Source organism: Microcaecilia unicolor, chromosome 3 (genome assembly GCF_901765095.1).
Source record: "Microcaecilia unicolor chromosome 3, aMicUni1.1, whole genome shotgun sequence".
Taxonomy (NCBI): domain Eukaryota; kingdom Metazoa; phylum Chordata; class Amphibia; order Gymnophiona; family Siphonopidae; genus Microcaecilia; species Microcaecilia unicolor.
In genome coordinates, this window is record NC_044033.1 from 472549454 (window position 1) to 472573207 (window position 23754).

The 23754-nt window shown below is 45.9% G+C and overlaps 1 protein-coding gene and 1 long non-coding RNA gene across 2 annotated transcripts in view; one reads left to right on the forward strand and one right to left on the reverse strand.

Moving 5' to 3' along the window:
- Positions 1 to 23754, forward strand: part of ADGRB3 (adhesion G protein-coupled receptor B3) — a 1672438-nt gene that overhangs the window by 956673 nt on the left and 692011 nt on the right. Inside the window, exon 13 of the mRNA XM_030199002.1 lies at positions 10137 to 10212. Coding sequence (XP_030054862.1) covers positions 10137 to 10212 — 76 coding nt within the window. The remainder of the gene's footprint in view (positions 1 to 10136; positions 10213 to 23754) is intronic.
- LOC115467222 lies at positions 1941 to 20634 on the reverse strand. Its single transcript, XR_003941666.1, has 3 exons — positions 20624 to 20634; positions 19532 to 19534; positions 1941 to 2032 (listed from the first exon to the last, which is right to left on the reverse strand). It is a non-coding gene; the product is annotated as an uncharacterized LOC115467222 (long non-coding RNA).

Genomic DNA, 23754 nt, shown 5'->3' on the forward strand with positions numbered 1-23754 from the left:
TGAGAATTCATTCAGAACTATTCATGAATATCTTCCTCTTCCAATTCATACAGCACAGTAATTGCAGTCCTTAGCTAGGAGCCATCTGTCATGGCCTGTTCCAGAACTTAAGAATAGCCATACTGGGTCAGACCAATGGTTCATCTAGCCCAGTATCCTGCTTCCAATAGTGACCAATCCAGGTCACAAGTACCTGGCAGAAACCCAGTTAGTAGCAACATTCCATGCTACCAATCCTGTGGCATGCAGTGGTTTTCTCCTTGTCTATGTCTAGACTATAGACCTTTCCTCCAGGAACTTATCCAAACCTTTTTTTAAACCTTGATATGCTAATCACTATTACCACATCCTCCAGCGTGAGGTCCAGAGCGTAACTATTCTTTGAGTGAAAAATATTTCCTCATATTTGTTTAAAAGTAGTTCCATGCAATTTCATTGAGTGTCCCCTTGTGTTTGTACTTTAGGAAAGAGTAAAAAATTGATTCACTTCTACCCGTTCTACAGTACAATCATAAACCCTAAATCTAGCCAGTTCATGTCACCATGGTGAGAAGGTTGGGAGCCCTTCCCCATGATCTGTGCATGCTAGCTCTATAGCATCTCAAATCTCAGTTGACCCACAAAACAGAAAATCTCACTAATAAATCAAACCCAAGTTCTCTGCTTAGCATTGCATAGCACTGCCCCTGAGCCAGTGAGCTGGTCTTTCACTAATTATCTTTTAAATTTTTCACATATCCTGTAATCTGGAAGATACACAACATATTTTACATACACGCTCAGACCAATTTGTCTATATTACTATAAATGGCATCACACAATCATTTTTCAGGTCACCATGTATATCATTTTGGTCTGGTGGTATTGATTTATTGTTTTAAATGTCTAGTGTTGCTATGCAACATTGTAAGCCTCCTTGATTGCAACCAGAATGATAGAATACATAAATCAAATGTATAAATGAGTTAATCATCTACCATTAGGATTTTGGTCATTTATGACACATGGTTTTGGCATTTTCAGGAACCTAAAAGTGGATTGTTTTGTATGCTATGGAAGTATCTATGCTATGTTCTCTATTAATTTAAAACTTTATTGAGGGAGAGCACCCACATAAATTCTCTCTAACTACTGCTACATTATACAGATATTGCTAGGAAGGAATTGGAGCAGAGTGAGGGTTCAATGCCCAACTATACAGATAGTGGTGATATTCAGCTATTATACATATAGCTAAGCTTGTAGTAAAGCAGTCCTAAGTTAAACCACTTAATTGAGGCATATTTTCAAAGCACTTTGGGAGGCTAAGTTCCATAGGTTTCTATGGAACTTTGGGAGGCTAAGTGCTTTGAAAATGAGCCCGTCAGATATTCAAAAAGGGGCTGATATTCAATTTGATTTAAATGTATTTATTTATTAGGATTTATGTACAACCTTTTGAATGAATGCATTCAAGGCGGTGTACAGGAAGAATAGATCAAACATGAGCAATAGGCAATTACTGCAGTAAAAATATTCAAATAACAGTACAAAGTATGGCATGGTATACTACTTACAATGTCAACACAATACGTAATTGAAAGATGGAACATATAAATAGGTAAGAGAGTAAAAAGAGTTAGAAAATAAGGTGACCAATTTAAAGAAAGTTGCACATTAGATTAGAGAGATGGCTAAATATTATCTCAGCTAGGGTAGGTGTGGATAAACATGTCCTGCTGCAGAATGTGCAGCCCGTGTCACTCTTTGTATATGTGAATAAGACTAACAAGTTAGTTACTTCTTCCATTAAAGGCCTGGTTGAAAAGCCAAGCTTTCACCTGCTTCTGAAGTAGAAATAGTCTTGTGTTAAGTGGCGTCTTTCAGGCAGTTCATTCTAGAGTGTGGGAGCTACTCCAGAGAAGGCTCACTTGCGGGTATCACATTGTGTAATATCTTTTGGAGAGGGTGTGGTTAGGGATAGTCCTTGAGAGGACCTTAGTGTCCTTGGTGGTGTGTAGAGGATCATCCTATTACTCAGGTACTCAGGGCCCTGAAACTTAGCCCTGAAATTTAGCCCTGTATGGTACTGGTAGCCAATTAAGTTTTTGCAAAAATAGTGTGATGTGGTCACATCACTTGCAACCTTCTATGAGTCTTGCTGCTGCATTCTGAATCAACTGGAGCTGGTGCAGGCCCTTTATAGTCAGACTGTTGTATCGTGCATTGCAGTAATCCAGTCTTGATGTTATCATGGCATGCACAACTGGGATAAGATTTTCCTTCACGATGTAAGGAGAGAAGCAGCATTGCTGTTGAAAATAGTAGAAGCAGCTTTTGAAGGATGCTTGGATTTGGGGAATCAGAGTAAGTGTTGAATCTAACTCTATTCCAAGGTTTCTGAATTGTGATTTGAGGGGGAGTTCGTATTTCTCAAATGAGATTTTGATATCAAGTATGTATCCACTTGTATTAAGGACCCAGAGAAGCTTGGTTTTACTTGGGTTCAGGCAAAGTTTGTTGTGTTTAGCCCATTCTTGAACTGATGTTAGACAGATAATCAGTTTATTCAGTGCTCTAGGTAAGTCAGGGTCAAGGGATATGAGTAGATGCACATCATCCGTATAGATGTAGAACTGAGTGTCCATTGACTGAATCAGCTCAGCTAGTGGCTTGAGGTAGATATTGAACAGAATAGGTGACAGTATCGATCCTTCTGGCAGTACCCATGGTGGTGATGAGTTGCTGTCAAACATTATGGATTGTTGCCTGTCTGATAGATAGTATCTGAACCAGCCAAGTACTGTTCTGTTTCTGTCAGTCATGATAACATTATATCATGATCCACAGTGTCAAAAGCTACTGAGAAATTTAGCAGTACTAACACCAAGGCAAATCCCCTGTCTCGGTTTCTGTGAAGTAGGGATACGAGGACCGTTTCTGTTCCATAACCAGGTCTGAATCCAGATTGACATGGACCTAGCCAGTTTCTCTCTTGTAGCCAATCATTAAGTTTGTTCTATAAATTTCCTTAGAAATGGGATGTTGGATATTGGCCGGTAAATTTCAAGTTTGTCCTGGTCAAGGTTGTTTTTCTTTAGCAAAGGCTGAACCACTGCCCTTTTTAATGCTGTTGGTAGTTGCCCATTAGAAAGAGAGGCATTCACAATTTTTGTGGCACCTTCTGTGAGGCCCATACTTGCCTGCTGCACTATCTTTGATGGGCAGGGGTTGAGAGAGCAGGTAGTTGGTTGAAGGTCTCTTAGGATTTTGCCAAGGCTTTCCTCTATCATTGGGTTAAAAGTGTCCCATTTGTCTCTGTCAGGAGGGGGCAAGTTTGTGCACTCCTGGTTAACTGATTGGAGACTGGGTGGGATTGCCTGTATGTTGCATCCCTACCTTGTTCTTCTGGCAGCAGCCATATTGGCAGGATCATCTGAGCAGCAACCATTTTGGGAAGATCATCTGAAGGGCAGCCATCTTGGAAGGATCATTTGAGGAGCAGCCATCTTAGGTAGCTCATCAAGGAGGCAGCCATCTTGAATGTCTTCTGGGCGTGCCCTATGAGATCTCTCGCCTCTCAGCTGAGACCAGGATCCTTTGATTGGAGGCCTATTTAAGAGCTGGCCTGGGACACCATCTTTGCTTCGGCTTCTATCTTGTTAGAGGTTTGGTGCTTGTATCGTGTGCTTCACTACTACTCGCCTGCTTTACCTGCCTTGACCTTTGGACCGTTCCTGACTACCCGCTGTTTTGTTGCCTGCTTTGACCTTTGGACCGTTTCTGTCTACCCGCTGTTTTGCTGCCTGCCTCAACCTTTGGGCCGGACCTGATGACCCGCTGAGTTGCTTCCTGCCTCGACCTTTGGACCGGACCTGATTACCCGCTGTGTTGCTGCCTGCCTTGACCCTTGGACCGTACCTGATTACCCACTGTAGTGCTGCCTGCCTTGATCTCTGGACAGTACCCGCCTACCCGCCAAGTTACGCCCGCTCTTACCACTAGCCAGGTCAGTGGCTACCCAACCCCGTCTGGATCCTGAAGTCCTGGTGGCCATGTGCACCTGGAGGCTCAACTCCTGGGGAACAGTGGTCGCTTCCCAGGTGAAGCTAGGGGTTGTCCGGCTGCCTGATTGAGTGCAGCGCTGCTTTTCAACCACAGTGCTCAGTCGTGGCACAAGGGCTCACTACCCAGTCCTAACACTGTAAGACTTTTAATTTTGTTGGCAAAGTATGCAGCAAAATCATTGCAGTTCAGTTTAGACTGGACAGGCTGGTTCTGCTGTGGGGGTTGCAGTAGGCTGTTTAATATACTGAACAACTGCTTGGTTGAATTGGCAGCCCGTGCAATGCATTGAGAGAAAATATTGTTTTTTGGTTGCTGTTAAGATTTGGCAGTGCCTTGTCATGTGCTTCCTACAGTTTAGTCTGTCTTCATCCAGGCGAAAATTACGCCATCTCCTTTCCACTTTCTGTCCTTCGTGTTTAAGGATTCAAAGTTCTGGAGAAAACCATGGTGAGCATTTGTGAGTGGAGCATAAGACCTTTTTTAGTGGTGCCTTTTTCTCTAAGGTCTTGGCTAAGTGTGTATTCCAAATGTTAACCTGCACTGACACTGTAGTTGTCATTTCATCCACATGTGGATAGTCGAAGGCCTCTAGAAAATTCTCAATGGTCAGCTTTTTTTTGTCTCTTATCTCCTTCCAAACTCTGGGAGGTTTCATTTGTTTCAGGTGGTCACTTAGAGAAAATTTAATTAGAAAATGATCTGATCATGATAGGGGTGTTATTTCAATACTGTTATCCCAGAATTCTGGGATATCCACACCTTTGAAGAATACCAGGTCTAGTATGTGACCCTTTTTGTGGGTTGGAGAATTGATCACCTGTGTAACTCCTAGTGCTGTCATTGTGTCCAGAAAGGCAGCTGTGGCGGTATCTGGGGCTTTGAAATCTCACATGATCACCAGCCTTGGGTAATTCAGGGTCACTTGAGTAACCAGGTCTAGAAGTTTTTGCACAGATAATGTGTTGTTATGAGGTACTCAGTATACCAAGAGCAGTCTGTCCTGAGCCAACTGGACATATTCAGTGGCACATAACCAGATAATGCCACTGATTATGCCCAGTTAGGGTTAGATTCAAATAATGGCACCTAAAAAAATTGGCACCGAAAAAAACTGCTTAAGCGGTATTCTATAAGCCACACCTAAAGTTAGGCACAGTTTACAGAATAGCACTTAAGTGCAGGGGTTGCATGTAAATTGAGGTGCACCCATTTGCACCAACAAAATGCCCATGCCTAAATTTACGCTCAGACACACCTTATTCTATAATTGTATGTGTAACTATGTAACTTTTTAGCGCTCACTAACACTAGTATAACATTTCAGGCTGGCATAGAGGCTGGCAAAAAAATGTTTTGGGTGGGAGGGGGTTGGTGACCACTGGGGGAGTAAGGGGAGGTGATCCCCGATTCCCTCCGGTGGTCATCTGGTCAATTGGGGCACGTTTTTGAGGCTTGGTCATAAAAATAAATGGATCAAGTGAAGCCGGCGAAATGCTCGTCAGAACCGGCCATCTTTTTTCCATTATCGAGCGAAGCCAGCCATCTCGTAACCACGCCCCTGTCCCGCCTTCTGTACCCTGCCGACATGCCCCCTTGAAGTTTCGCCGGCTCCGTGACGGAAAGCAGTTGGCGCCGGCCAAAATCAGCTTGCAATTATACCGATTTGGCCGGGTTCAGGTGATGGCCGGCCATCTCCCGATTTGTGTCGGAAGATGGCCGGCGATCTCTTTCGAAAATAAGCTGGTCTATCGCATAAATGCCAACTCTATCACTGGACCACCCACAAAATAGCCAGTTTCAACTTAGGCATTAACTCACTAATTCCCAAAAATGTGTCTTGAGATGAGCACACATCTTAATAGAATAATGAGCTAATTTGCATGAATAATTGGCTTTTTAACAAGAAATTATTCTTCTTTAACAATAAATTATTGGTGCTAATTGAAGGGGTGAAGGGGGGCACCTACATGTAGGTACAGTGGGTTTGGGGGGGGGGGGGTGGAGGGCTCCCATTTACCACCACAAGTGTAGCAGGTGGGGGGGATGGGCCTGCACCCACAAAAAACTGCTCCAGTACCTGCATACTGCTGTCAGGCCCATCCCCCCCACCTGTTACACTTGTGGTGGTAAATGGGAGCTCTCCAACCCCTCCCCCCCCACATGTAGGTGCCCCCCTTCACCCCTTAAGGCTATGGTAGTGGTGTAGAGTTGTGGGGAGTGGGTTTTGGGGGGGATTTGGGGGGGCTCAGTACCCAAGGTAAGGGAGCTATGCACCTGGGAGCTATTTTAAAATTTTTTTTTAATTTTTAGAAGTGCCCCCTAGGGTGCCCAGTTGGTGTCCTGGCATGTCATGGGGACCAGTGCACTACAAATGCTGGCTCCTCCCACGACCAAATAATTTGCATTTTACCGGGTTTGAGATGGCCGGGCCCGGTTTCCATTATGGCCGAAAACCGAAACCGGCCATCTCAACATTTGACCTAAATGTTGAGATTTAGCCGGCACCAACTGTATTGTCGAAAGAAAAGATGGCCGGCCATCTTTTTCGAAAATACGGTTTGCTCCGCCCCTTTGCGGAGCCGGCCCCGAAGATAGCCAGCCATCTATTTGCCCCTCTAAGTGTCAGTATTCATCGCTTAACCACATAATGTAACTGTATAAATAGGATAGCATAAAACTCAGTCCTATCTTTATACGGTTCACCTTATGCAGTTAAGTGCTGAATGTTTCACTTAACCGCATATGTGCTAGCCGGCCATGTATGCCCAGATATTCATTGCCATTGTTCAGACATGCCCGGAATTGAATATCCGGATATAAAGCCACCACCAGCCAAAAAAAATGCTGACTGCCGCCAGCTGAATATTTTATTTTTATTTATTTACAGAAGCTTGTTATACTGCATATACCAAGAAGTGGCTTCAAAGCAGTTTAAATAAAATACAAGTTAGCTGCCAGGAAAATAGAGGAACAGAGTTAGAGATGAGCAGGGTAGGCAAGGTTGAAAAGATGAGTTTTTAAAACTGCTTTAAATTTAACATAAGAGGCTTTTGATTTAAGGGGAACAGGCAACGTGTTTCAGAGCTTGAGACCAGAGTAGTTGATGGTAGAGGCACAAATGGAGTCCAGGCCAACAATGGAAGGGGGAGGGAGTTGTAGAAGGCTTGCACTAGTAGAACAGAGTGAGTGGGATGGGGTGTAGGGAATGAAGAGGTGAGATAGGCAATTTGAAGTGAGGCAAGACTTGAACACAAGAATTAAAAGCTTGAAGTGATAGGGACAGAAAGGGGCAGCCAGTGTTTGAGGTGGAAAAGTGGAGTGACATAATCAAAAGGTTTAGAATGATGCAGGGGATGAGCTGCAGTAGATTGAACCAACTGAAAATGTTTTAGGGAGTAGAGCAGCAGGCCAGCATATAGAGATTTGCAATTGTCAAGACCAGTGATTACTAGACAGAGAAGAAGAGTATGAATAGAAGAAAGTGAAAAAAAGGCCACACCACAAAAATATGGTGGAGGGCAAAGAAGGAAGCCTTGAGAACAGCACTGATTTAAGCTTTAAAAGTGAGATTACAATAAAAATGGACACTGAGAATCTTCACAGGTTCTTTGTAATCCAGAGAACCCCATCGTGGCAAGATACCGCTGCTATACATAAAGCTGGTGCAGTGACTGACTTGTAGATATATTCAGCACCACTGTTTATCTGTATGGCACCCCTGAATATAATATAATATATTTTTAACAGCATGGCCAGCCTTTACAAATGGGCTGACCACTGCAGCTGAAAATTGACCCAAAAGTGTTAAAATCTGGGTATGATTTTGTTCAAGATTTTGAATTAAACTGTAACACCAAAAGAAAAAAAAGTACACAAGGGCCTTCAAGACTGGAAACAATCGAGATTTCTATATTCATAAAGACCCAACACGTGCCATGTTTCGGTGCAGCAGCACCTGTCTCAGGGGTCCAATAGTTCTAATGCTCTCGAGAGTAAAAGCAGCAAATAGGAACAGACTGCTCCCTTTAGTGATTCTACTAACAGCAGCTTGTTGAATGCTCTAGCGTATCTATGCAAGCAAACTTACAGCGATGGTAAGTACAACTTAAGTGCTAATAGCATGACAATGAAAACCTCCGTTATGAACACTGTCAGTTTGAAAAACCACCAAAACCAACAGTGTTCATAACCTAGGTTTTCATTGTCACACTATTAGCACTTAAGTTGTACTAAATAAGTGAAACCTATGATGATTAAGGTGAAATGGGTGAAATGAGTCACCTCTGAGATTTCTGAAGAAAATTATACATATTGATATGCAGGTGCATGTATATTAAGTAATGTAACTAGTTAATAACATGTTTTGATATGTCTGTGTTGGGATATTAATCTATACATTGGTGATTAAACAGCAACAAGATACAGCTTCTTTGAAAAGATGTTGGAACGAATGACTTTTCAACATGCTTACAAACTGAACTGGACAAGAAGCAACACGTGACAGGAGCTTTGTATCTTGACGTGATACCCTGTGTTATTTGAGATTGAGTTGTATATTTATACTGGATTGTCTGTTGTTTTAATTATGTATGTATCCTTTGTAAGTCTCTTTGGGTAAAGGTGGAATGTAAACAATACACTAAACTAAGCTAAACTAATGTAATTAATACATGTAATTTATTCTGCATTAGCACCTTAATTCTAAAAATTGGTGCTCAAAATTGCATGTGCAAATATGGGCTTGCACCCAATTTGTGTGTGCAATTTAATTGATAAATAAGTCAATTAGCAATGATAATTGGGCACTAATAGTCAATTATCAGTGCTAATTGGCATTGAGTTACATTTACATACACATCTTTATATTCCGGAATCCACGCATACATTTTACACAAGATTTGAAAAGGGGCATGGCCACAGGAGTAGCGTGGGCGGTTCAGGGGCGTTCCTGGAATTTGCACCCTGCTTAATTGAATAAGGGAAATCTGTGCCTAATTTAGGTGTGAGAATTTACACTAGGTTTTAGTTGGTATAAATCCTTATGGGTGCGGATATTGGCGCCAAATGCTATTCTATAAACCAGGGGTGTAGCTAGGTGGGGCCACAGGGGCATGGGCCCCCTCAGATTTAGTCCTGGCCCCCTCTACTTTTGACCCCCTCGCTGACCCTCCTCCGCCACTGTCGACCCCCCCCTGCCACCGCCACCGCAAGGTACCTTTGCTGGCGGGGGTCCTCAACCCCCGCCAGCCTTAGTCTTCTTCATGGCCGGTCTCCAGCGCATTCGCTGATCTGTGCTGTGAGTCCTGATGTCCTGTACTTTCAGCATGTGCTGGACGTCAGGACGCACAGCACAGATCAGCGAACGCGCCAGAGACTGACGCTGAAGAAGACTTCGGCTGGCGTGGGTTGGGGAGCCCCACCAGCAAAGGTATCTTGCGGCGACGGCGGCGGTGGGGGGGGGGGTCCAAAGTGGCAGGGGAGGGTCGGCGGTGGTGGCGGGGGAGGGTTGGCGGCAGCAAGGGTGGGTCGAATGTGGTGGGGGAGGGTCGGCAGCTGGGAGAGGCAGGCTAAAATGTGCCCCCCCCCCCCACCTTGGGCTCTGGAACTCCCGCCGAAGTCTACACCCCTGCTATAAACGATGCCCAAATCTGAACGTCGTTTATAGAACAGTGCCTAGCGTTCATTTTTATTGGCACCCAGATTTGGGCACCATTAATAGAATTGAGTTCTAAATGGGCTTTGAAGTAAATAACACGCGCTGTTAGTAAACAACCTTCTTAATGTACATTTAACTCACTCTCCATTATTTTAATGAGTCCTAATTACTAATCACTTTTTATACATGCATTAAAGTGTATTAAATGTAGGTTACTGCACCTGAGGCAAAGGAGGAGAAATGACTTTTAGCAAAAGTCACGGGTGTTCCAAAGGAAGAAGTAGACTCTGAGCCATAACTTCCCTGGTTCTCAGTCTATTACTCCATTCTCCCATTCCTTCTCAAACTCCATATTGTCCCCTATAAGTATTCTGTACTAGGAGAAACATGTTGTCTTGCTTGTTTGACTTATATCTAGTATTTCAATTTTCAGAGCTAGATGAATCTACTGTGTATGTCCTTGGAGCCGTACTTTACAAATCATTAGGACTCATTCTGCCTACTTTAAGGTAAGACATTATTTTGTTTCCATGTAGTATCTCAGGCTTTATAAACATAGAGTGCAATATTCAGTTGGCGGTGGCCAGTATTTCTTTAAACACTGGCTGCCAATGTCTAAATTAGACTCGAGTATTCAGTGCTGGCCCCTATCCAGGTACCAGCACTGAATTTTTTGGATCTGGGGTGTCTACCAGGAGTTATCTGGATGCTGCTGATGTTCAATGGCAGTAACCGCATAGCTAGCCATTAACATAGGACATTCTTATATTGTCCTAAGTTAACAGTTAGTAATCCAGGTATCACCATTGAATATTAGTGGTGCCCAGGCTAGGGCTATGTCCTGATTCCATCCTGGTGCTAACCAAATATTTTATTGTGTAAGTCAGACAGGATATTCAGGAGTAATATCCATTTACAAGCCTCTCCAACCCAGTTAATCAGTGCTGAATATTACTTCCCTTTGTTTTTAACTGGTTTTGGCCAATATAATCTGCTAAAAACTGATGAAACAACTGTAGGAATTTTTGGGAGTCTATGCTGTTGCTTGATTTTGGTTTCACATTTTTATTTGATTTTATACCGTGACAATATTAAACCAATCATCTTGATGAGTCTTGCACTGCAAATTTAGACGGTTTCTGCCAAAGTGGCTTACAATTATAATTTCTTGGATTCATAGAAGGACATAATCGAACGAAAACGTCTATCTCCATGGGCGTTTATCTCCGAGAACGGGTCCGTGAAGGGGCGGACTGAACCGTATTTTCGCAAAAAATAGACGTCCATGTTTTATTCGACAATTTGTGAGCTGGGCGTTTTTGTTTTTCAGCGATAATGGAAAATGAAAGTGCCCAGCTCAAAAACGAATAAATCCAAGGCATTTGTTTGTGGGAGGGGCCAGGATTCATAGTGCACTGGTCCCCCTCACATGCCAGGACACCAACCGGGCACCCTAGGGGGCACTTTTACAAAAACAAAAAAAAAGGTAAAAGAGCTCTCAGGTGCATAGCACCCTTCCCTTGTGTGTTGAGCCCCCCAAACCCCCTCAAAACCCACTGCCCACAAGTCTACACCATTACTATAGCCCTAAGGGGTGAAGGGGGCACCTACATGTGGGTACAGTGGGTTTGGGGGGGTTGGACAACTAAGCATTAAGCAGCACAATTGTAACAGGTAGGGGGGGATGGGCCTGGGTCCACCTGCCTGAAGTCCACTGCACCCCCTAACAACTGCTCCAGGGACCTGCATACTGCTGCCAGGGAGGTGGGTATGACATTTAAGGGTGAAAATAAAAAGTTGTGAAACATCATTTTTTGTGGTGGGAGGGGGTTAGTGACCACTGGGGGAGTCAGGGGAGGTCATCCCCGATTCCCTCTGGGGGTAATCTGGTCATTTAGGGCACTTTTTGGGGCCTTATTCGTGAAAAAACAGGGTCCAGGAAAAGTGCCCTAAATTCTAGCTACAAACGCATACTTTTTTTCCATTATCGGCGAAAGGCGCCCATCTCTGTTCGGGTGATAACCATGCCCCAGTCCCGTCTTCACCACGCCTCTGACACGCCCCCGTCAACTTTGTACGCTTCCGCGATGGAGTGCAGTTGAAAACGTCCAAGTTCGGCTTTCGATTATACCGCATTATTCGTTTTTGTGAGATAAACGTCCATCTCCCGATTTAGGTCGGAACTTGGGCGTTTTTCTCGTTCGATTATAAGCAGGATAGTAACATAACATAGTAACATAGTAGATGACGGCAGAAAAAGACCTGCACGGTCCATCCAGTCTGCCCAACAAGATAAACTCACATGTGCTACTTTTTGTGTATACCTTACCTTGATTTGTACCTGTCCTTTTCAGGGCACAGTCCATATAAGTCTGCCCAGCACTATCCCCGCCTCCCAACCACCAGCCCCGCCTCCCACCACCGGTTCTGGCACAGACCGTATAAGTCTGCCCAGCACTATCCCCGCCTTCAAACCACCAGTCCCGCCTCCCACCACCGGCTCTGGCACAGACCATATAAGTCTGCCCAGCACCATCTCCGTCTCCCGCCACCGGCTTTGCCACCCAATCTCGTCTAAGCTCTTTAGGATCCATTCCTTCTGAGCAGGATTCCTTTATGTTTATCCCACGCATGTTTGAATTCCGTTACCGTTTTCGTTTCCACCACCTCCCGCGGGAGGGCATTCCAAGCATCCACTACTCTCTCCGTGAAAAAATACTTCCTGACATTTTTCTTGAGTCTGCCCCCCTTCAATCTCATTTCATGTCCTCTCGTTCTACTGCCTTCGCATCTCCGGAAAAGGTTAGTTTGCAGATTAATACCTTTCAAATATTTGAACGTCTGTATCATATCACCCCTGTTTCTCCCTTCTTCCAGAGTATACATGTTCAGGTCATCAATTCTCTCCTCATACGTCTTGTAACGCAAATCCCTTACCATTCTCGTAGCTTTTCTTTGCACCGCTTCAATTCTTTTTACATCCTTAACAAGGTACGGCCTCCAGAACTGAACACAATACTCCAGGTAGGGCCTCACCAACGACTTATACAGGGGCATCAACACCCCCTTTCTTCTGCTGGTCACACCTCTCTCTATACAGCCTAACAACCTTCTAGCTAGGGCCACCGCCTTGTCACACTGTTTCGTCGCCTTCAAATCCTCAGATACTATCACCCCAAGATCCCTCTCCCCATCCGTACCTATCAGACTCTCCCCGCCTAACACATACATCTCCCGTGGATTTCTACTCCCTAAGTGCATCACTTTGCATTTGTTCGCATTGAATTTTAATTGCCAAACCTTAGACCATTCTTCTAGCTTCCGTAGGTCCTTTTTCATGTTTTCCACTCCCTCCAGGGTGTTCACTCTGTTACAGATCTTAGTATCATCCGCAAACTTTACCTTCTAACTCTTCAGCAATGTCACTCACAAATATATTGAACAGAATCGGCCCCAGCACCGATCCTTGAGGCACTCCACTACTCACCTTTCGCTCCTCCGAGCGAATTCCATTCACCACCACCCTCTGGCGTCTGTCCAGAATTTAATTACACGTTGAGTGAAGAAAAGTTTTCTCTAATTTGTATTTTATAGAACTCTACCATATCTCCCCTCAGCCGTCTTTTCACCAAGCTGAAGAGCCCTAGACCTTTCAGCCTTTCCTCATAGGGAAGTCTTCTCATCCCCTTTATCATTTTCATCGTCCTTCTCTGTACCTTTTCTAATTCCACTATATCTTTTTTGAGATGCAGTGACCAGAAATGAAATGGAACATCTTTATTAAAGAAACTGACTACATAAATGCGATAAGCTATAAAATAATCATGCAACTCGCATCTATTTTCACTTAATTTCTAACTTTGCCTCTAGTCAAAGAAGATTCATACAAGTCAGATCAACTGTCAGGCAAAATGACCAGCATTTTCTCATACAGCTTTCAACTGCTATGTTGAAAACAAATGCCTAATGGAAAATAGAAAGTCCTGTTGCTTCTTTAGTTGTTATATTGTTCATGTATTTCACAGCTTTAAAGGTTGTAAGCAGATTTAGAGGTGCTGTAGGATATAAATGTTTCTAAATAAATGAATACATTTATAAATTTAATGGCTGAAAGAAACATCTCAGTCTGCTTTTATTCAAATTTCTCTTAGGTGTATAGTGCCATCTGGATCCCTACTAAAGAAGCATTTTTCTTTTTGCAGCCAGGTTAGGAAGCAGATTAATTCCTGAGTCCAAGTAATTGTCTTTGTTTTGTTTAGGGAAGCAATGTTTTGTTTGCTTAGTGACTGCCAGATTCTTCCCCCTGTGAAGTACTGAAAAGATAGAGTGGAACTTAAGCCACAAGGTATTCCTAAAACAGTGAACGAACTTCGGACTTTGTTTAGATTTTATATTTAGTTTTGTTGCTGCCTAGAAAATAAATTCTACTTCCAACCCACTTGAAAGCTGAGCCAAGGATTTTGAGGATTCCATTGCTGAAAGAGAGTATGGGGGTCATAGAGAAAGGAACTGCTTCTCTAGCTACTTCTTGACCAGGAGCTGAATGTCACTGATCCACAAATACACTCACTTAACAGGATCCCCCTAAAAGGAACACTTCTTTCTCTCTCTTAATTAAAGGATATACACAGCAAGAAAGATAATCACTTTCAGAGTTCAGTCAGTCCTGGTTCAACTGTTTTCCTCTGCTACTGAGGGCTAGATGCACTAAACCTTAACAACCCTCTAACAACCCTTTAACGAACGAAATTCCCAACCATTGCATGCATTAAAGGCCTTTTTCCAACGAAGCAAGCAGCTAACGAAAACGGAGTAACTACCATTGTAATGTGGGCGATTCGGGATGCACTAACAATACCGACGATTACACCGAATCATTTTCCGCAACATATTTAACGTGTGGTCAGACCAGTCGTAAAGGCCTGAGCTGTCATCTCCCCGCTGCCCCCTGTACCAGAAAAATCAAAGCTGGCATGTTTAAACATGAAAAGTGAGAAAAAAAAATAAAAACACCACAAACACTGGCTCCCCGCTTTCCCCTTCATTACTAAAAAAATTAACATACCTTAAAAAAGGATCGGGAGGGGGTAAAGGCGCTCTTCAGAGGCGTCCTGTATGGATGGCCTTGCCCCCCCCCCCCCCACCAGATCGCCACTGTTCCACGCTTCCGCCCTTCACTAAATTAAAAACTGAAAATAAAAAAACTTTAGCAGCGCCGGGCCCCCCTCCCTTCCTGTGTTCATCTTCTTCTTTTCCCAACACTGCTCCGCCTCCCGCCATCCTCCGCCCCTTGCTCTGCCCCCCCCCCGAGTTCGTCGCCGCCGTTCCCCCCCTCCAAAGGACCCCCCTCTGCCTTACCGGCTGTGCAGCGCCTCTCACCTTTGTGTGAAGGCGCTGCACGAGATGAAACGGATCGTCGCTCCCTTCTGCCTCCACCGACGTCTCTCTCCTTCTTCCTGTGCACGCCCTCTTCTGACGTAGGAAACATACGTCAGAGGAGGGCATGCACATGAGGAAGGAGAGAGACGTCGGTGGAGGCAGAAGGGAGCGACGATCCGTTGTTTCATCTCGTGCAGCGCCTTCACACAAAGGTGAGAGGCGCTGCACGGCCGGTAAGGCGGAGTGGGGTCCTTTGGAGGGGGGGAACGGCGGCGACGAACTTGGGGGGTGGGCGGAGCAAGGAGCAGAGGATGGCGGGAGGCGGAGCAGTGTTGGGAAAAGAAGAAGATGAACACAGGAAGGGAGGGTGGCCCGGCGCTGCTAAAGTTTAACTTTTTATTTTCAGTTTTAAATTAAGTGAAGGGCGGAAGCGTGGAACAGCGGCGATCTGGGGGGGGGGGCAAGGCCGTCCATACAGGACGCTTCTGAAGAGCGCCTTTGCCCCCTCCCGATCCTTTTCTAAGGTATGTTTATTTTTCAGGGATGCAGCGGGGAGCGGGGAGCCACGTGTTTGTGGGGGTTTTGTTGTTGTTGTTCTGACGGTTCTGGCATGCGCAGAGCAGCCAGCATAACGTTTGGCTGCTCTGCGCATGATTTAAGGGCCGATTACCGAACAGCATTGATACATTGTACTTTTTAAATCCGCACTGAACTTGTGAAAATTGGTTTTTTTGAGCATTGTTCGTTTTTTTAAATTCGGTTCGGACTTTAACGTTTGTAATTTTTTTACGTATGGTTGATGCATCTGGGTCTGAGTCCTAACAGCCCACAGCTGCTGGATTTGTAAGAGTATCAAGTTGTTAATCTCCCTTACAGAAGTCCTTAGGGCAGAGGAGGCTGCCCCTCCTCACTGTCCCTCAAGCTGGCTATTGCTTAACACTGGTTGTAGGTAGCTTTCACTTTAATAAAACAAAAACATATCCATCATTCTCTCTTGTATGCTGGATAAACCTTGCTCTTGCTCATTCACAGGTCCCTCTCCACCCTAAGCAAACATTCTTAAGTTGCCAGTCTCCCAACAGTTTAAGAATAAAATTCATAGCTTTAGTAACCTGTTTCCTCAAATTCCATGCCTGTCTCTTCTGCTAGGCTCCAGGGCATCTCCTCTCTGGGATCTACTTCCATGGGAGGGTTCTCAAGTACTCCACAACTCTCCCTCTTGGGCTGCATAATATACTGCCTGTGAAGCCAGAGGAACTCATTGGTAATACCCTCTTCTCTAGCTGCTGGGTAACTGCTGAGCCACAGAGCTTTTCTTACTGAAGTGGGGCTGTTCTGGCTTCAGCAACCATCCATTTCCATTTGTGTCTCAAGTAGAGGAATGTGGTAGCCGTGTTAGTCCACTCTTAAGGTTATCAATAGAAATCAAACAAAATAAAACATGGAAAAGAAAATAAGATGATACCTTTTTTATTGGACATAACTTAATACATTTCTTGATTAGCTTTTGAAGGTTGCCCTTCTTCGTCAGATCGGAAATAAGCAAATGTACTAGCTGACAGTGTATATAAGTGAAAACATTCAAGCATTACTATGACAGTCTGACAGGGTGGGAGGATGGGGGGTGGGTAGGAGGTATGCATGGGGACATCAAAGCATATCATTGATATTCTAACAGGATAGGTGTGGATAGGTGAGGGGAGGGTGATCAACAGAGAAATACAGCTTTATGGTTTATAATGGGCTAGGAACCCCAGATCCTTGTTAAGTCCTTTCTGTTGGATGTTAAAATATTCAATCATTCTGACTTCAAAGGTCTTACGTTCTTGTATGGTTTTAAAGTTACCTTTCAGGATTCTCATTGTGAAGTCACTGGTACAGTGTCCTGGTCCTGTAAAATGCTGACCAACAGGGGTGGGAGCCCTACTGGCACCAGTATTGTTCATATGATGTCTATGTAAATTGAATCTTGTCTTAAGCATCTGGCCTGTTTCTCCAATATAGTATCCTTCGTTACATTTTTTACACTAAATGATATATACCACATTGGAAGATGAGCAAGTGAAAGATTCCTTTATGTTGAATATCTTTCCTTTGTGGATGACTGTGGGGTCCTGTGAAATGTTTTGGCATAGTTTGCAACTGGATAAATTACAGGGAAGTGTGCCCTTCTGTTCCTTTTCAGTCTGTGATGGAAGTTTACTTCTGATTAGCTTGTGTTTTAAGTTGGGTGGCTGTCGGAAGGCCAGTATTGGTGGGGATGGGAATATCTCTTTCAGTAATTCATCCTCCTGGAGTATAGGTTGTAGATCTCTTATGATTTTTCCTCAGTTTTTCCAGCTCTGGATTGTATGTCACTACAAGGGGGATTCTGTCTGTGGCTTTTTTCTCCTTGTACTGTAGCAGATTCTCCCTGGGTGTTTTGAGGGAGGAGGCAATATTCTTGGAGATTATTTTGGGGTTGTAGCCTTTCTGTTTGAAGGATGCAGTCAGGCTTTTAAGGTGTCTGTCTCTGTCCCCTGGGTCAGAGCAGATATGGTGGTATCTTGTGGCTTGGCTGTAAATGATGAATCTTTTTGTATGTGAAGGATGGAAGCTGGAGTTGTGGAGGTAGCCGCATCTGTCTGCGGGTTTCTTGTATATAGATGTTTGTATACAGCCATCACTGATTGAGACCGTGGTGTCCAAAAAATTGACTTTTTCTGGGGAGTAGTCAATTTTGAATCTGATTGTAGGATGGTATGTATTGAAGGAAGAATACAATTGTTTCAGAGTTGGGGTTGAAGGAGGACAATCGATGGGACACTGTGTTATCAGGGTACGATCCTGAGTGCCGGCTAGGCAACCAGCAGAGGCCGACCAACACAGGGCCTACAGACAACTCACCGGAATCAACCTCGCTGCCACACCTTGAATGGGTGGCGACCGAAGAGGGCTCCAAGCCTCTGGTGAAACGGATCCGATCCTGAGTGCCGGATCCGATCTGAAGCGCGCTGACACGTGAACCGCTGTGAGTGGCCCAGCCAGGGACCCACACTGAGGACCATCAGAGGAGGCAGACAACCAGCGGACACCCCACCAAGCCGAGAATCCGACCACCGAGATCGGCAGAGACTGCACTGGGGAGCTGAGATCCAGCTGACGTGGGCAACAGAGACGAGGTGAAGGGCAGTGCTGCTGGCTGTCTCCTTGATTGCAGCACTGTTCCTTCTGGCGTGGGGAGCGTGGGGAGCCAAGAGACCTAGGGCAGCTGATCCCTAGGCCCTCGTGTTGATCCTCTCCCTCAGGCCCCATCTTTCGTGTCCATGTGATCCCTGCTGGCTCTGGTCCTTGCCTCTGCCCTGCCACCCTGCTGCCCTGTCCATTTGCCACCGGTCATTTTGTTCCAGCTTGCTCCTGTCCTTCGGCTCCGGCCTGTTCCAGTCTGCTGCCCTGCTCTCTTCTGTTCCAGCTTGTCCCAGTCCATCTGTTCCAGCTTGTTCCGGCCCAGCTTCTCCGATGTCTTCTGCTCCAGCTTGTCCCAGTCCATCTGTTCCAGCTTGTCCCAGTCCATCTGTTCCAGCTTGTTCCAGTCCGTCCGTACCAGCTTGTTCCAGTCCGTCTGTCCCAGCGTGTTCCAGTCCTGCTGCTCCGCTGTCTTCTGCTCCAATTTGCTCCAGTCCATCTGTTCCAGCTTGTTCCAGTCTGTCTATTCCAGCTTATTCCAGTCCTGCTGCTCTGCTGTCTTCTGCTCCAGCTTGTCCCAGTTCATCTGTTCCAGCTTGTTCCAGTCCGCCCGTTCCAGCTTGTTCCAGTCCGCCCGTTCCAGCTTGTTCCAGGCAATCTATTCCAGCTTGTTCCTGTCCGTCTGTTCCAGCCTGTTCCAGTCCTACTGCTCCAGTCCATCCATCCATCCATCTGTTCCAGCTTGTTCAAGTCCGTCCATTCCAACTTCTTCCAGTCCGCCTGTTCCAGCTTGTTCCAGTCACATTGCATCTGCCCCAGCCTACCTGCCTGCCTCCCATCAACCAACCTGCCTGCTTGTCAGCCCATTAACTTGCCTGCTTGTCAGCCCATCAACTACCTGCCTGCCTTCAAGCCTGCACAACTACCTAACTGCCTCCCCGCCTGCCGACTTGCCAGCCCATTAACCTACCTACCTGCCAGCTCACCCATCACCTGCCTGCCCCCTGCCCATTAACCTGCCTGCCCCCTGCCCATTAACCTACCTGCCCCTGGCCACCCATCAACCTACCTACCCACCTGCCAGCTTTTCTATCTACCTCCCCACCTGACATTCTGCCTGTCATACCACCTCTCTACCCGCCAGCCCTTCTGTTCCAAGTTATCGCCTGCTGTTCCAGTTTTAAGCCTCCAGTCCGGCCTTCCTGCTCTATCTGTTGCTTAACACCTCAGTCACTATATATGCAACTGTAAACACCTCAGTCACTACTCATGGCCCCTAAACACATTCTCTTCATAGCCCTGTCCCTTCCTAATCTTTTCCCCCTCCCCCTACCGCTGTCTACCGCAGGAACTCATTGCCCATCCAAGTCCTCTCCCATCCTGCTCACTACTGCATTACCCTTCCCAACCCCGTCCCTCACCACCTCACCATCTCTCCTATCCCCCTCCCTCCTCGCTCTCAACCTTCAACACTTCCTTCCTGCCATTAGCCCATCCCCATTCCTCCTAAGCTCATCCCATCTTCATCGCCTTCATCGCCCTACCTCCCCCAACCTCCTCCGCACTCTCTTGCTCCTTCTCCTTCTATCCACCGGAGACATCATTTCCAATCCAAGTCCCCCACACCTGTCCTCGTCTTATCCATGCAAACGATTCTGGGATGTCTCCAATCTCATCTCTATTCCCCTCTTCCCTCCCCTTCTCGTGTGCCCTGTGGAATGCCCACTCTGTGTGCAACAAACTTTCCTTCACCCATGATCTCTTCATCTCCCGTTCTCTTCAACTGCTTGCCCTAACTGAAACCTGGCTCACCCCCGACGACTCTGCCTCAGTCGCAGCCCTATGCCATGGAGGTTATCTTTTCTCCCACACTCCCCGCCCAGTCGGCCGCGGAGGTGTCGGGTTGCTACTTTCGCCCGCCTGTAGTTTTTAACCCCTCCTCCTACCAGCAGTATCACTGCTTCTCATCCTTTGAAGTTCACTCCATCTGTCTATTCTACCCGCTGCCACTCAGAGTTGCAATCATTTACTGCCCCCCTGATAAGTCCCTCCCCTCCTTCATTACCAACTTCGATGCATGGCTCTCCATTTTTCTTGAACCCTCATCTCTGTCCCTCATTCTTTGAGACTTTAACATACATGCTGATGACCCATCCGACTCTTACGCTTCTCAGTTCCTCACTCTGACATCCTCCTTTAATCTCCAGCTGAGCTCCACCATCCCTACTCATCAAACTGGCCATTGTCTTGACCTTGTCCTCTCCTCTACCTGCTCACCCTACAACTTCTGCGCCTCAGCTCTTCCTCTCTCAGATCATCACCTGATCACCTTCACACTTCACCACCCTCCCCCCAGTCCCGCCCTACACTAACCACTACTTTCAGGAATCTCCAGGCCGTCGACCCTCCCACCTTATCCTCTAGTATCTCTAATCTCCTCCCCTCCATCTTTTCCTCCGAGTCTGTCAACAAGGCTGTCTCCACTTACAATGCCACTTTCTCATCTGCTCTGGACACCCTTGCACCATCCATCTCCCGTCCCACAAGGCGTACTAATCCCCAGCCCTGGCTGACCCCTTGCATCCGATACCTTTGCTCCTGCGCCCGATCTGCTGAATGCCTCTGGAGGAAATCTCGCACCCATACCGACTTCATTCATTACAAATTCATGCTATCCTCCTTCCAGTCCTCCCTATTCCTTTCCAAACAGGACTATTACACCCAAATGACTAATTCCCTCAGCTCCAGCCCTCGTCGTCTCTTCACCACCCTTAACTCCCTCCTCAAAGTGCCCTACACTCCCACCCACCCCCTCACTATTAGATTGTAAGCTCTTTGAGCAGGGACTGTCTTTCTTCTATGTTTGTGCAGCGCTGCGTACGCCTTGTAGCGCTATAGAAATGCTAAATAGTAGTAGTCTCTCCTCAATCACTGGCTGACTACTTCCGCGATAAGGTACAGAAGATCAACCTCAAATTCACTACCAAACCACCTCCTCCTCACCCTTTAACCCACTCCCGCAACCAACCAACCCAGGCCTCCTTCTCCTCTTTTCCTAATATCACCGAAGAGGAAATCGCCCACCTTCTTTCATCCTCAAAATGCACCACCTGTTCCTCTGACCCCATCCCCACCAACTTACTTAACACCATCTCTCCTACTGTCACCCCCTCCATCTGTCATATCCTCAACCTCTCTCTCTCCACTGCAACTGTCCCTGACACCTTCAAGCATGCTGTAGTCACACCACTCCTCAAAAAACCATCATTAGACCCCACCTGTCCCTCCAACTACCGCCCCATCTGCCTCCTACCCTTCCTCTCCAAGATACTTGAACGCGCCATTCACAGCCGCTGCCTTGATTTTCTCTCCTCTCATGCCATCCTCGATCCGCTTCAATCCGGTTTTCACCCTCTACACTTTGCACTCACTAAAGTCTGTAATGACCTGTTCCTTGCCAAATCCAAAGGTCACTACTCCATCCTCATCCTCGACCTATCCGCCGCTTTTGACACTGTCAATCATAATTTACTTCTTGCCGCACTGTCCTCATTTGGGTTCCAGGGCTCTGTCCTCTCATGGTTTTCCTCTTATCTCTCCCACCGTACCTTCAGAGTACATTCTCGTGGATCTTCCTCCACCCCCATCTCACTCTCTGTTGGAGTTCCTCAGGGATCTGTCCTTGGACCCCTTCTTTTTTCAATCTACACCTCTTCCCTGGGCTCCCTGATCTTATCTCATGGTTTCCAATATCATCTCTTTGCTGACGACACCCAGCTTTATCTCTCCACACCAGACATCACTGCGGAAACCCAGGCCAGATTATCGGCCTGCTTATCTGACATTGCTGCCTGGATGTCCAACCTCCACCTGAAACTGAACATGGCAAAGACAGAGCTTATTGTCTTTCCACCCAAACCCACTTCTCCTCTCCCTCCACTCTCTATCTCAGTCGATGGCACCCTCATCCTCCCCGTCTCATCTGCCCACAACCTCGGAGTCATCTTCAACTCCTCCCTCTCCTTCTCTTCGCATATCCAGCAGATAGCCAAGACCTGTCGCTTCTTTCTCTATAACATCAGCAAAATTCGCCCTTTCCTCTCTGAGCACACCACCCGAACTCTCGTCCACTCTCTCATTGCCTCTTGCCTTGACTACTGCAACCTACTCCTCACTGGCCTCCCACTTAGCCATCTATCCCCCATTCAATCTGTTCAGAACTCTGCTGCACGTCTTATCTTCCGCCTGGGCCAAAATGCTGATATCACCCCTCTCCACAAGTCACTTCACTGGCTTCTGATCAGGTACCGCATACAGTTCAAGCTTCTCCTACTAACCTACAAATGCACTCAATCTGCAGCCCCTCATTACCTATCTACCCTTATCTCCCCTTATGTTCCTACCCAAAACCTCCGCTCACAGGACAAATCCCTCCTCTCCATACCCTTCTCCACCACCGCCAACTCCAGGCTCCGCCCTTTCTGTCTCGCCTCTCCCTATGCTTGGAATAAACTTCCAGAGCCCATACGCCAATCCCCCTCCCTGCCGATCTTCAAATCCTTGCTCAAAGCCCACCTCTTCAATGTCATCTTTGGCACCTAACCATTATACCTTTATTCAGGAAATCTAGACTGCCCCAATTTGATTGCACATTTTGTCCATTAGATTGTAAGCTCCTTTGAGCAGAGACTGTCCTTCTTTGTTAAACTGTACAGCGCTGCATAACCCTAGTAGCGCTTTAGAAATGTTAAGTAGTAGTAGTAATGGTAGTATATTGTAGTGATAGAGTGGATCAAATTGGAGGGGGTTGTGCTATATGTTAAAGAGGGAATTTGGTCAAACAAAATAAATATTCTATGAAATAGATAGCAGTGTGAAATCCTTGTGAATAGAAATTCCATGTATGAAGGGAAAGAATATACTGGTAGGACTGTACTACCGTCCACCAGGCAGAATGAAGAGACAGATGAACAAATGTTTAGAGAAATTAGGAAAGCTGACAAATTGGGCAACATTATAATAATGGGTGATATCAATGGCCCCAGTATTGACTGGATAAATGATACATCAGGGTGTGCAAGTGAGGTAAAATTCTTAGATGTAATAAATGACTGCTTCTTGGAGCAACTGATTCAAGAAACGACAAGAGGGGGAGTTATTTTATATCTAGTCCTATGTGGATTGCAGGGCATGGTACTAGAGATAACGGTATTGGATGCACTGAGAAAAAGTGATTATAACATGATCAAATTTGAGCTGATATTTGGAGTAAAAAGTCACTAAAGAAATCTACTGTGGCAGCATTTAATTTTCAAAAGGGTGACTATTGGGCTCATTTTCGAAATACAAGGACGTCCATCTTTCGACATAAATTGGAAGATGGACGTCCTTCTCCCAGGGACGTCCAAATTGGTTTAATCGAAACCCAATTTAGGACGTCTCCAACTGCAGTCCATTGCAAGGATGGCCAAATTTCAAGGGGGGGGGGGGGTGTCGGTGGTGTAGCA